This window comes from Melanerpes formicivorus, unplaced genomic scaffold (assembly GCF_026170545.1).
Source record: "Melanerpes formicivorus ecotype bairdi unplaced genomic scaffold, bMelFor1.0.p_v2 SCAF_61, whole genome shotgun sequence".
Taxonomy (NCBI): domain Eukaryota; kingdom Metazoa; phylum Chordata; class Aves; order Piciformes; family Picidae; genus Melanerpes; species Melanerpes formicivorus.
This window is the reverse complement of record NW_027142413.1, coordinates 1,798,223-1,811,468: the sequence shown is the minus strand read 5'-3', so window position 1 is coordinate 1,811,468 and position 13,246 is coordinate 1,798,223. Positions and strand designations below refer to the sequence as shown.

Here is a 13,246-nt window from a genome sequence, read left to right as displayed (position 1 = left end):
TGTTCAAGGCCAGGTTGGAGGAGGCCTTCAGTGATCTGGTGTATTGGAAAGTGTCCTTGCTCTCAGCAGGGGGATTGGCTTTAAGATGCTTTCCAGCCCAAACCATTCTATGACTCTATGAAATGCATTAATTACCGAATACTTCTACTCAGCCTGTACAATAATGTTTTGAAGCATGAAAGGAACAGCTTATATTCGGAGCAAATTAAGCGGTCCAAATACTTAAAAGGGTAAAATCAAACTGCAGTTTTCCCATGCGTTTCTGTGTCATATTCCTCAAAAAAAGTGGTTCTTTGGCACAGAATGGGAAAAGCCCCTCAGTTTCTGGGTTTGATTTAAGCAGCTTTCAGATTTTCTGAGTTTTATTTTGTCAAATGGCAAAAGTCCTGTGTATATTAGGGGGAAAGATTAAATGACATGAACTGATTGGATTTTGGCAGGCATTATTTTTCATTAGATTTTGACTGGAAAGATGTTGAGCAATCTTAACTCCGGCAAGCATGTGCAGCTTCTCCTGAGCTACCCTTCACATACACTGTGCTTAACAAGCTACTGTTTGCTCACTGTTCTTGTCAGTGTAACCTTTCAGTAATAAGATGTCTGACATGAATGTTCTAACACTAAAAATGGGGTTTAAATTTTAACATATCTACAACCGTGCAAATGTACTTAAGTGGGTGAGGTAGAAGAAGGAATAGAGACAACTGTATATAAGGTTTATTATTTGCACAAGATTTTGAAAGTGTTTAATTGTGGCTCTAATTTGACCTTAATTAAAGATCTCACTTTCCAGGCAGTTTCCTTAGGCTTGCTTTACATGAGGAAGGGCTGTTCAAAGGATAAATGCTTCCTGAGCAGCTAAATGCAACTTCTGACACTTGTTAACATCTTAACCCTGATAATTGATGTTGCAGCTGCTTCTCCCAACACATTGTGGTTGCTGCAGGGCACATGCCTCCTGCACAGCAGGTACTACCCCCTGTCAATAGCGGGCTCTTCCATCTTCGTTTCCTTCTGAAGTAGCAGCTTGGCCTTGTGAGGGGTGCAGGAGGGCAACCTCTGCAGCTGCTTATGCCAAACTTAGGTGAGAAGAGTGATGGCTTTTGTGTGCCAGTCTGAAAAGAGCCACCTGGATGAAAACCATTTTGAAAGCTACTTAGTTCCTGTCATAAACAGGAGTTGGTTACATCAAGGACAGTAGGGATTAGTGGAACATTTCTGTTTTGCCTTGTAATGGCTTTCTGACATTTTCAGGATCTGACTTTCAGTATTGCAGCATGAAGACTGATCATTCAATCATGGGTACTTTGTTCTTGCCATCAAATACTGGACAAATAATTTTCATGTTTGCAGCTCCTGTAAAGCCTTATTTGCAAGTTTCTCCCTTAAAAGGTTCTAAAAACTTGTTTTGAGATGTGAAGCATTAGTTTAGTTGCCCAAAGAGGAACATCAAGCTGAAACTGAGTATTTCTTAACTCAAATCTCAGGACTTGACAGCAGCAGTTCACTGTTGTTGAAAGCAAGCCTTTTAAATGGCACTGAAAAGTCATCCTCGTTTTTAAAGAGGAGCACCACTGTGAGTTTATTTTACCTCGCAGTTAAGGAACATGAGATCTACCTGTCTTATAAAGACAGTCCGTAACATTTATCAGTGCATAGCTTCTTGAATTCAGATACAGTAGCAAGTCATATACCTACAGCTGACTATGTGAACTTTCTTTCCAAGAGCAGCCTTTTTAGCCACAGTCTTGTATGCAGGAGTGGGAGAGACTGATTCTGTGCCTATCCACCCTTTCTCCTGCCATTTTCCATATGCCTGTTAAGTCACAAGGGAAACAAAAGTGATTGAGTAAAATATGAATGAGGAGGAGAAGGAGAATTTTATCCACTTAAATATTTTCTTCTACTCTTCTTGCTGTGCTTTCATTATGCTTTAACTGTGCCTCTCACTGCACTGGTGAAAGAAAGGTTGGAAAGTTATACAGGCAAAAAGAGACTTTACTTGGAGAAAGCTGACACTGGCTACTATTAAAAGGATGCTATAAGTACATCCTATCTCACAGCTGATAGAACCATCAGTAGCATATTGAGGCTGGACTTTTTGCATTATGGTTAATTGTAAGCATATTGCAAGAGTGAGAACAGAAGAACTGTTAGAAAACCTTTGAATCATTAAAGCAGGTGTTATTTCATCCATTAGTGCTTCATCTTGCTTTGGTGGCCATTTGTGTGTAAAGTGGCAGATGACTTGGGAATTGCATGGGTAAAATATTTTCGTCAACAATGACTAGTTCAAATTGATTATGGTCTATACAGAAGTTCCAATTATGATGCTTAGCAAAGGCATCACTGAGAAGGTTGTTTTTAATGCTGAATATCTTAATATTCTCTGTGTCTGAAAACTGCAGTTTGAAAACTTAGAGCTAAACATTTTCTAAATGGCTGTGGGAAAATCAGAAAATAAGATAGAACCTTCAGGACATCTGCTAGATTTATTTTGTATTGAGTGTGATAGAAGTTCAGTTAAGCCAGCAGGCTGTCATCTGTACTTTCCCCTGTGTATTTGCCTTTCAAGCACACACCAAAGAATAACACAGTGCACTACATTTTATGTTAGATTACTAATCTGTGTTGCTTTGATAAGCAATACTTTTTTTTTTTTGCATGTACATTCCCTTTAGGGAATAATTGTGCCATGAGGAGTTTTCCAGATATTGTAAGGTGTCTTCTCAGCTTCTGGCTAAAGTACATTGTGAGAGAAAATAATCTTAGTAAGTACACTCATATACTTACTAAGCATACTCTAAAGCAGTAATTCAAGTTGTTCCCTTTTTAGTCTTGTTAAAATAATTGTGTGTAACACAATGAAAGAAACACAGTATCACTTTAACCTGTCGTTTTTTAGTCAGATCATAGAATCATAGATTGTTAGGGGTTGAGAAGAACCTCTAGAGAGGTCCAACACCCCTGCCAAAGCAGGATCATCTAGGGCAGGCCACACAGGAATGTGTCCAGGCAGGTTTTGGAGGTCTCCAGAGAAGGAGACTCTACAAACTCTTTGGGCAGCCTGTTCCAGTGCTCTGTCACCCTCACCATGAAGAAGTTTTTCTCATGTTGAGGGGGAACTTCCAGTGTTCCAGCTTGTAGCCATTGTTCTTCATCCTATTACTGGCCACCGCTGAAAAGAGACTGGTGCCTTCACCTTGACACCTACCCACTCTCAACCTTCTCTTCTCAAGACTAAGCAGCCCCAGTTGTCTCAGTCTTTCTTCACAGGAGAGATGTTTAATTCCCTTAATTATACTTATAGCTCTCTGTGGGACTCTCTCCAGTAGATTCTGTGTCTCTCTTGAACTGAAGAGCCCAAAACTGGTCACAGTATTTCATGTATGCTCTCACCAGGGCAGTGTAGAGGGGAAAGAAAACCCCCCTAGACATACTGGACACACTTTTCTTGATGCACCCCAATTGATACACATTTAGAAGCTTCAGATGTTTCTAGAAGCACTATTCCAAGATACATGTTTGTCGTATAATGACAGCGGACTTTCCTGTCCTTCTGGAAAATCGTATACAACTTGTTAATGTTCAAGGATCGGTTAAAGACAGTCTAAGTTTAGTGAGCTGATATTTGAGATTCTTTTCCTCCTTAAATAACTGTATCTTTTGAGCCACTGAATTCTAAAATACTGCAGCTTAAACCTCTGGTACATCAGGTCTTGAAGGATAAGATATAGAGGAAGGCTGAGATTATTATAAGTTTTTTAGGAAAGGAAAGTGGTATACATGGCTTGGGAAGTGTTCAACTGTCAGCATATCAATACGTATTCATACTGCTACAGGGGGTATTCTTCCACAATTGTGAAGCCAGATTGCCATGGGGGAATGAAGGCATTTTAACCACATCTCTGTTTTGATTTGTTTAACTTCACATTTGTTGTGTCCTACCCTTCATATCTGACTGAGATTAAAGAATTTCCAGAATTCTCATTATGATGCACCAATGGTTCCAGTGACCACCTAATACAGCCTTTGAATTTTTTTCTTTCAACATTGTTTTTTCCCCACCACCATAAAGGCCATGTATTGGCTTTCTGAATTCATTTATCAGTCACTTACTGCTGCTGCATACACTGGAAGCATAATGCTCTCTGCTCTTTTAAACTTTGTTGGAGATAGCATTTTTGTTCCCTTGCAGTTGTTCAACTTGCTTTAAAAAAAGAGAGGATAGATGTGTGATATAACCTGAAAAATGAAAAGGTAGTATTATGCAGGAAGGAAAATCAGCCAGCTGTGCTCAATTTATTAAGTGGACCAGCTGAGGTGTAGGCTACTTTAGGTATTCTCCTGTTTGCGTGCATGCATGTGATTACAGTTGATAGAGGTGCGTGCCCACTTCTCACTCATCCACTTGAAAGCTGGAGGTACTGCAACACTCACTCCAGTCAACCAGTGTCAGGTTCTGGGCAGCAGCTCAATGCTAGCAAGGTAATGGTTCCAGGTAATGCTCAGTATCAATGTGGCCTTGAGTGTCCATGTTCCAGTGTTCTCCTCTGACCTCTTAGCAGGGTTATAGTCAGATTTTGGCACAGGCTGCCTCTCAAGAGTAATGAAACCAGTTTCCCAACAATTTCAGGTTTTGTTCTTCTGTCAGTTGTTGATCTGTGGCCTTTATTGAGGTTCATTAAAGTCAGTTCTGTCCCCTTGGTCAGGAAACTCAGTTCCTCAGTCCTTGGTTGGGGAAGGTTGCAAAGCTGCCAACAGGTAGTTAGCTGCTCTGTGGCATTTTCTGTATGCTGGCATTCCTGAAAGCACTGTGTGGACAAGAGGGAAAAATACTTCACAGCTGAATATTGAGATTTTAATGTTGTTTGCTGTTTTCTTCCCAGCTGTTACGTGTTTGGCAGTCTGGCCCTATGTGCAAAGTTTTAGGATACAGGCAAAAGCAAGTACAATGAACAGAAGTAGCCAACAGACACAACAGTTTGTGCCACAGTTCATGCAGAAAGCGCCAGCAACTCTGCTCAGAGCAGCATCCATGTCCTTGGCAACAATAGTGGTGTGCCCCAGAGCACAGTTGCCAGCTACTGCTGGACTGACTGTTCTTGTAACATCAGAGGCCTCAGCCCAGAGTGAGGTCCACAAGAAGGATGCAGCTATGCAGGTCTGGAGATACAGAGAATACCTGTGGCTGCTTGCCAAGGCTGGGGCAGAAGGAGGTAGTTTTCTTGCCCACAGCAGGTATGCAGTTATTGAGAATTTGTGCCATCAAGTAAAGGGGCTACAGGAGGAGGTCAGCAGTCTGCACATCATCAGAGATAGTAAGAAAGAGATTGACCAGATATTTTTTCATAGATTAATAGAATATCTGGTTGGAGAGACCACAAGGATCAAACTCGTCCCTGGGGGTGTTTAAGAGCAGGCTGGATGAGGCTCTGTCCAGCCTGATCTAGTGTGGGGTGTCCCTGCCCATGGCAGGGGGGTTGGAACTAGATGATCCTTGTGGTCCCTTCCAACCCTGAATGAAACTATGAAACTATGAAATAGCCCAACCCTTCAGGGTAAGAATATGGTTCAAATGAGATGGCCCAGCACCCTGGTAAGCTGGGCCTTGAAACTGTCTAATGTAGGGAATCCACCACCTCCCTTGGGAGTGGCTGAAAAAGTAGAAATACTTTCAGAAGTGGCTGTAAAGACTTGAAGAGTGATGTTGCACGCATGCGTACTGTGGATAAAATCAAGTGCTTACTAGTTATACTTTCATTTTCCTTTATTTTGTATGTCTGAATGTCTTGTTGACTTGAACATATGTAAATGTTATTATTGAGGATGTTACAAAATAGGATTAGCTTTTTCTTCTCTTACTGTAATAATGAGTCTTTATGTAATATGACTATATTTAAGCTAACTGTTAATGTGAGCTTGAGACTCTGGTCATTTCAAATTGTCCTTCTCCAGGGAAGCCTTCAACAGACAGTCTGTTACATTATACACCTAGATTCCAAAGTTAGGCTTGTGCATACCTGGCAAATAAAAGCAGTCTATTAAGCAGTACTGTAGTAGGAAGACTTTTACAGAAGCCTGCTCTTGTATTTAAGTGATCTGCTAACTTCCACTAATTTTTCCCTCTTTCTTCTCCATAGAATGTGTATGTAAACATAAACCGCATCATGTCAGTAGCAAGTCGTCTGGTTGAGTCTGGCCATTATGCTTCACAACAAATAAAACAGATTGCTAGTCAGTTGGAGCAAGAATGGAAGGCGTTTGCTGCAGCCTTGGATGAACGTAGCACATTACTGGATATGTCCTCCATCTTCCATCAGAAAGCTGAACAGGTTAGTGAACAGGGAGGGCACTAGTAGAAGTCTCCATGCTGGAATGGTGAGTTGTACTGTTTGATTTTGACTTAGAAGTAAGTACATGACAGTGAACAGGTTGGCAAGAAAGCTAGAATATTAATTTCATTCAATTTCAGCTGATACTTAAACAAAAACTATTTCTTCTTAGGGCAGTTCACTGCCCTTACAGTCTCCAAAAAATGCCTTGCCCATATCAATTTAAGCTAAAACTTAGCCAAATTAGCTGTATGGATCAAAATGAAATGGATATAAATGCTTACCTATATAAAGCTTTTAAGTTGAAAGAAAAAAACCTAATACAGTTAATATTTGATGTAACGTGTTCTATTTTCTTCACCACTCTACCCCATCAGTTCTTGAGTAGCAAGATTTAATCCAGGAATTGCTCATAAACAACTGAGTTGAACTGTCCTGAAAAGCTGAGAATTAACTGTCTTTTGAATCTGAAATTGTGGTGGGAGGTGTTTACTTAGCATCCCGTAAGAGATTCCTTCTATATTAAACAAAAATTTTAGCTTTAGGCCTATACCGATTATTTTAATCAAGTCATTAACTGTGCATAACTGCTAGAGAAGAGGTCTGTGTAGGGGAAATAGGAATAAATATCCTCAAGTTAATAGCCCTGATGGTGAAAGCATGTTTTCCCCTCAAGGGAACGCAGTTCTGAGGCAGTGTGTGGTTTTGAGTCAGCTATTGATACTGTGGATTGTCTGCTCTGTACATCTCTGGTGAATTTGTAGGGCAGATGTTGGATCGTTACAGCTGGCTGAAGCTCTGGTCTGCTGTATGACTGCTGTAGATACTCCTCTTTCTATTTGCCTTGCTAAATTGTATCCAAGAACAAGCCTTGTGTCTGCCATAACATTCATTGGGAATAAATGAAGGAGCAACTTGGGAATTGATGCCTGCATAAATAGAGAGAAGCAGTATACATTATTTTCAGAAGTTTTTTCCTGATCTCAACTACACAGATACTCAACTTCAGAAATGCCACAAAATGGGAAGTGTGAACAAATTAAGATGCAAATGCATACTGTTGTTCTTTATGTGAGCGTTGACATTGTTTTACCTGTCTTTAGACAGACTAAGGTAGAATATATAAACTATAAGAAGTATATTTAGCAGGTATAGAGAAAAGCCTCATGAAAAGGAGATGGGGTTGTTTTGTGGTGTGGAAGTCACCAAGCAGCTCGAAGCATGAGAGAGGTGCAGTGTGCTACTTTATCTGTACGGATGCTTTTCTAATTGCTTGGGTTATTTATTATTTGTATTTAAGCACCATCAGCCACACACGTAGGAGGTACCTACAGTTAGGTAGACCTGGACTCAAAGCCTGTCCTTTGTATAAAAAATGATGTTCATCAGCAAAGTCAGAGGAGTAAATTTTGCATGCATGCGTGCACGCTGGGCAGCTGCGGTACGGCTTGGTGTTAACTTTCTTCAGTACTGTATCTAAGTGTAAGCAGGAGAAAAGAAAATAATAATAGAGAATAGTGCAGCATCTGCTGGGATTAATTCACTTTCTAATTGCTCCTTCTGCAGCTTTCATTTTATGATTAACTGTGACGGATTGTTCTAGTTGCTTTGTAAGATACCTGGATGTGATTATTTTAGTTGTTTAACAGGGGAGAGTGAGTTTAGGGAAAGAGGGTTTGGAATGAGAAGAATAGTCCACTCAGAGATTGGTGACACTTGCCCTACATTAAAGGATGGTTTAAAAATAAGCAGCCAAAGAAATAATACTCTTCTTGAATGCGTGTGTTCCCTTGCAAGAGACAGCGATGTTGCAGCCTCCTGTCAAGCCTGCAACCAGCTCTCAGTGCTGACTGGTGTAAGAGCTCCATGGTTCCTCCTGGAACGTCTAACATTCAGTGCTAAACTTTACAGAGTTTTAAAACTGTCTCTTGGTGAAATGAGATTTAAATAATTATCTTAGAGTTGAGTACTCTATCGCCCTTGCTGTTGATCAGTAATGGAGTACCAGAAATGGTCTGAGAGTTTCTTTTTTTTTTAACCCTCCAAAAAAATGTGTGCCCATGGAATTAAGATACATATGATAAAAGAAACTACTTTGTCTCTTAAAACTTTTGAAACTTGACATGAATTGAGGACAGATTTTGTTTATGTGTGCTTGGCTGTACTAAGTTTAACAGCTATGAAAACTCCTAGAGAAACAGGCTCTTTTTTCTTTATACCATCTTCATATGAGGCTGTAACATTCACACCTCCTAAATTGTTAAAAATTACATAGCTTCTGCTCTGCAGACACTTATCATGGTAGTTTCTTGTCTGTCAAGACAGTTTAAGGTTCAGAGATTACATACACTGTCTGTAGAAGAGATTCTGTTTCAGTATCCTCAGCTTGACTTGAGCAGCTAGCTGCATGCTTGAAGTTCGGTGTTAGCCCTAAGAGACCTGCATTCAAGTCAATTCCTTACATGCTTGTTACTGTAGTAGCTTGCCAAATAGGTTTAATGCTTCTCTGCATGTAGAAGTTAGAGCTTTGGGAACTGAGGTGTCAATTTGCTGTGCTCAAAACACTGCTTCTCTTTTTTGATGATCTCTATCCAGCAAAAGACAACAGAGGACTGTTTCAGTGAACAGTTCACCATTCATTCTTTGTGTGTATGTGCATGTGAAGTAATGCATGCAAAGTAACTTGTTTTTTTCTGAAGATTTAATAAAAGGGCATGTGATATGATACCCTGAGTATCTGCACAGGGAGTTGATGAGTAGGAGCTGAGGGTCTGGACTTGAAAGTTGTAGCATGCATTGCCTCTGTGTGTAGACAAAACCTTAATTGTCTTTCATGTAACTGAAATGGTAGGTGCAGGTTGAAGTAAACTTTCTTGCTGCAATGTCAAGAAAAGGAGCAAGAGTAAACTTGCAGCATCAGTATTGTCAACACTTTCTTTGGTTCTGAAGGCTGCCAATGTGCAACTAAGCCTGACTGCCTGTGAACAGCACCAAGAGTTCCATGTAACTAAAAGCACTAGTACAGTTTCACTTGAATATTTGTTCTTAATCTGAAATAAGCTGCTTTCTGGTCATTTCAGTGAGAAATGTATGTTACCAACATGTGTGTACTTGCTGATGGAGCTCAAAATCAAGCAGAATGTTTTCTTCTGTTGCAGTACATGAGCAATGTGGACTCATGGTGTAAAGCCTGTGGTGAGGTGGAGCTTCCCTCAGAACTGCAGGATTTAGAAGATGCTATCCATCATCATCAAGGGATATATGAACATATTACCTTGGCTTATTCTGAGGTAAGTGTCTTGCTTGTTTCCATAGGTTGCTAATTTGGTAAAATGATACGATGTTAAGTTTGGATTATGAGCTGATATTGCTTGTTGCACAATGCATTAGTTGGCAATGCAAGTGCTAGGCCTCTATGTGTATTTAGTATACTGGACTTTGCTACTATCGTTCAAAAGTTAAGTATTCCCCTTAATCTTCTGAAAGGCAAGATAGAGACACGTGGTACAACCCATGCAATGTATGTTTTAATTTACATTTGCATATTAATGCCATTTAATAGCAGTATGGTGCTATCATGTAAGCATTTACTTGAAGGGAAGGTAACGTGGTATTCTTTGGGAGAGTATTCTGTTGGCATGGGTTGCTTTAAGCATGTTTTGAAAATCCATCTCTGATACAGCCTCACAAAAAAGGTTTAGCTATCAAAGAACATCACTTGACAGGCTGAAGTGTAACATACTTAGTTCTGTAAACCTTAAGGACTTAAGTGAGCGAGTGTGCCTGTGTAGTCAGCACTTGTAATGTTAGCATATCCTATGCTGCTGCCATAATCTTGGATCTTGCATACAAAATATCTATTGTTTTCTTGCCTTTTTTTTTCAATTGTTCTCATCACAGAGTTAAACTGTTTTTCCTGTTACCTTGATGTTATTCTGGATTAAAACCAGCAGGTTTTGTTTTCCTGAAAGTTGCATAAAATCATGCATTTGATTAAGTACTGGCAAAAAAATTACCAGTGGACACAGGATAACTTAGATCACAGCTTGGACCTTCTTTTAAAGGCAGGCCATGCAGGATTGAATTAATGGTTGTGATTTAGACATTACATTAAAGGTAGAACTACTTTCTGATGAACCAGCTCTATTATGGACCACTGAATCATAGATCTGGTCACATTTCATTTAGGAGGGTAAGATTATGGCTGATTATCAGTCCTACTGTTAGTATATCAAAACCGTGGTTTTTTGAATACCTGCAATTTTAGAGCCTGAATAAACTCTGTTACCAGGAATCAGATGTCCAGAGTTCAGCAAAATTGTTCTTTTGTGTAAATTGCATACTGGTACTCCTATTCCTGCTAATTGCCACCTTGCTATGTTCATAGTATCATAGTATCATTCAGGGTTGGAAGGGACCACAAGGATCATCTAGTTCCAACGCCCCTGCCATGGGCAGGGACACCCCACACTAGATCAGGCTGCCCAGAGCCTTATCCAGCCTGCTCTTAAACACCCCCAGGGACGGGGCCTCGACCACCTCCCTGGACAACCCATTCCAGGGTCTCACCACTCTCATGGTGAAGAACCTCCTCCTCACATCCAGCCTGAATCTCCCCACCTCCAGCTTCATTCCATTCCCCCTAGTCCTATCACTACCTGAGATCCTGAGAAGTCCTTCCCCAGCCTTCCTGTAGGCCCCCTTCAGATACTGGAAGGCCACAATTAGGTCACCTCGAAGCCTTCTCTTCTGCAGACTGAACAGCCCCAACTCCTTCAGTCCATCCTCATAGGAGAGGTGCTCCAGCCCTCTGATCATCCTTGTGGCCCTTCTCTGGACACACTCCAGCATGTCCACATCCCTCTTGTAATAGGGGCTCCAGAACTGGACACAGTACTCCAGGTGGGGTCTCACCAGAGCTGAGTAGAGGGGGAGAATCACCTCCATTGACCTGCTGGCCACACTTCTCCTGATGCAGCCCAGGATCTGATTGGCTTTGCGGGCTGCAAGTGCACACTGAGAGCTCCTGTTGAGCTTCTTGTCCACCAGCACCCCCAAGTCTCTCTCCTCAGGGCTGCTTTCCAGCCAGTCCCTGCCCAGCCTGGATTTGTGCCTGGGATTGCCTCGACCCAGCTGCAGGACCCTGCACTTGCTCTTATTGAACTTCATGAGGTTGGCTTGTGCCCACCTCTCCAGCCTGTCAAGGTCCCTCTGGATGGCCTCCCTTCCCTCCAGCATGTCTGCTGCACCACACAGCTTGGTGTCATCAGCAAACTTGCTGAGGGTGCACTCAATGCCACTGTCCATGTCACCCACAAAGATGTTGAACAAGACAGGTCCCAGGACTGATCCCTGAGGGACTCCGCTTGTCACTGGCCTCCACTGGGACATGGAGCCATTGACAGCCCGCAGAACGCAGATTGCCAAGGATGAGTTCCTACAAAAATTGCTGATGCAACAAGCTACAGGAAGAGTTGTCTAGCAGACAGGGAGGGGTATCATAGTATCATGTTGACTGTTTTATTTCGATACCTTTGATGATAAAACTTGTGATCTGACTACACATACGTGTTGCTCAGCCTGGGGAAGAGGAGGCTCAGGGGACACCTTATTGCTCTCTACAACTACCTGAAGGGAGGCTGTACACGGGTGGGGGCTGGTCTCTTCTCCCAGGCAACCAGCACCAGAACAAGAGGACACAGTCTCAAGCTGCACCAGGGGAGGTTCAGACTGGATGTTAGGAAGAAATTCTACACACAGTGATTGCCCATTGGAATGGGCTGCCTGGGGAGGTGGTGGAGTCACCATCACTGGAGGTGTTCAGAAGGAGACTTGACAGGGTGCTTGGTTGCATGGTTTAGTTGGTTGGGTGGTGTTGGATGATGGGTTGGATGCGATGATCTTGAAGGTCTCTTCCAACCTGGTTTATTCTATTCTATTCTGGGAAGGTTGTTCATTATAATGTCTTTTTATTGGGAGGATCCCTTTGTGAAACAAGGGGCAGAGACGTCACACATTTGTAGTAGATTTATGTGAAGAGGGGTAAACTCGGGTTCATGCCCCATGGGAGTGCATGAAGGAATTAGGCAGCTAGGGCTCTCTAATAGTGCTTATAAAGCACTGAAGTTAAAATAGTGGGGTGGATTGTTTTTTATTTATTTGGTTTTGTTTGCCTTGGATTATTTTTTTTTAGTAGGTTGTGTTCTTTTCCATCAGGGATGTGACTGTATTAGAGCCTGCTGTTAAGTGTAAATAAGTACTGTGGATTATCATGTTAAGTACTGTTGCTTCCTGGTGATGTATAGTGAACATAAAATAGATGGGTAGAAAATTCATTTAGGATTTCAAACCATTAGCTTTTGACTTTGTGCCAGTGAATATTTTGTTAAAATCTCTAGCTGGTACTGCTGAGAAAAAACACCCAACGTTACAGAATCGTGGAATCACTAAGGGTGGAAAAGACCTTTACAATGGTTGAGACCAACCGTAACCCAGCTACGTGACCACTAAACTGTATCCTGGAGCACCACATTTACACACGTAATGGAACACCTCTGCGCGTGGTGACTCCACCACCTCCCTGGACAGCCTGTTCCAATGCCTCATCACTCTCTCAGTAAAGACTTTTTTCCTAATATCAAATCTAAACCTCTCATGGCACAACTTAAGCCTATTTCCCCTTGTCCTATTGCAAGTTACTTGGGAGAAGAGACCGACACCTGCCTCACTACAACTTGATTTTGGGGGTTCAGGCAGTAAGATCTCCCTTTAGCCTTCTTTTCTTCAGACTAAACAGTCCCAGTTCCCTCAGCCCCTCTTCCTACAACATGCCCTCCCACAGCCCTCACCAGCATCATTGCTCTTCTCTGGACCTCAGTGTCTTTTTTACATTGTAACATCCAGAACTGGAC

At 41.7% G+C, this 13,246-nt stretch overlaps 1 protein-coding gene across 2 annotated transcripts in view; it reads left to right on the top strand.

Annotated features, from left to right (window-relative positions):
- The window catches only part of TRIO (trio Rho guanine nucleotide exchange factor), a 258,492-nt gene that overhangs the window by 88,034 nt on the left and 157,212 nt on the right, over nt 1–13,246 (top strand). For both annotated transcript variants that reach the window (XM_068161994.1, XM_068161996.1), the window contains exons 7-8: nt 6,144–6,335; nt 9,494–9,625. In XM_068161994.1, the coding sequence (XP_068018095.1) occupies nt 6,144–6,335; nt 9,494–9,625 (324 nt within the window). The remainder of the gene's footprint in view (nt 1–6,143; nt 6,336–9,493; nt 9,626–13,246) is intronic.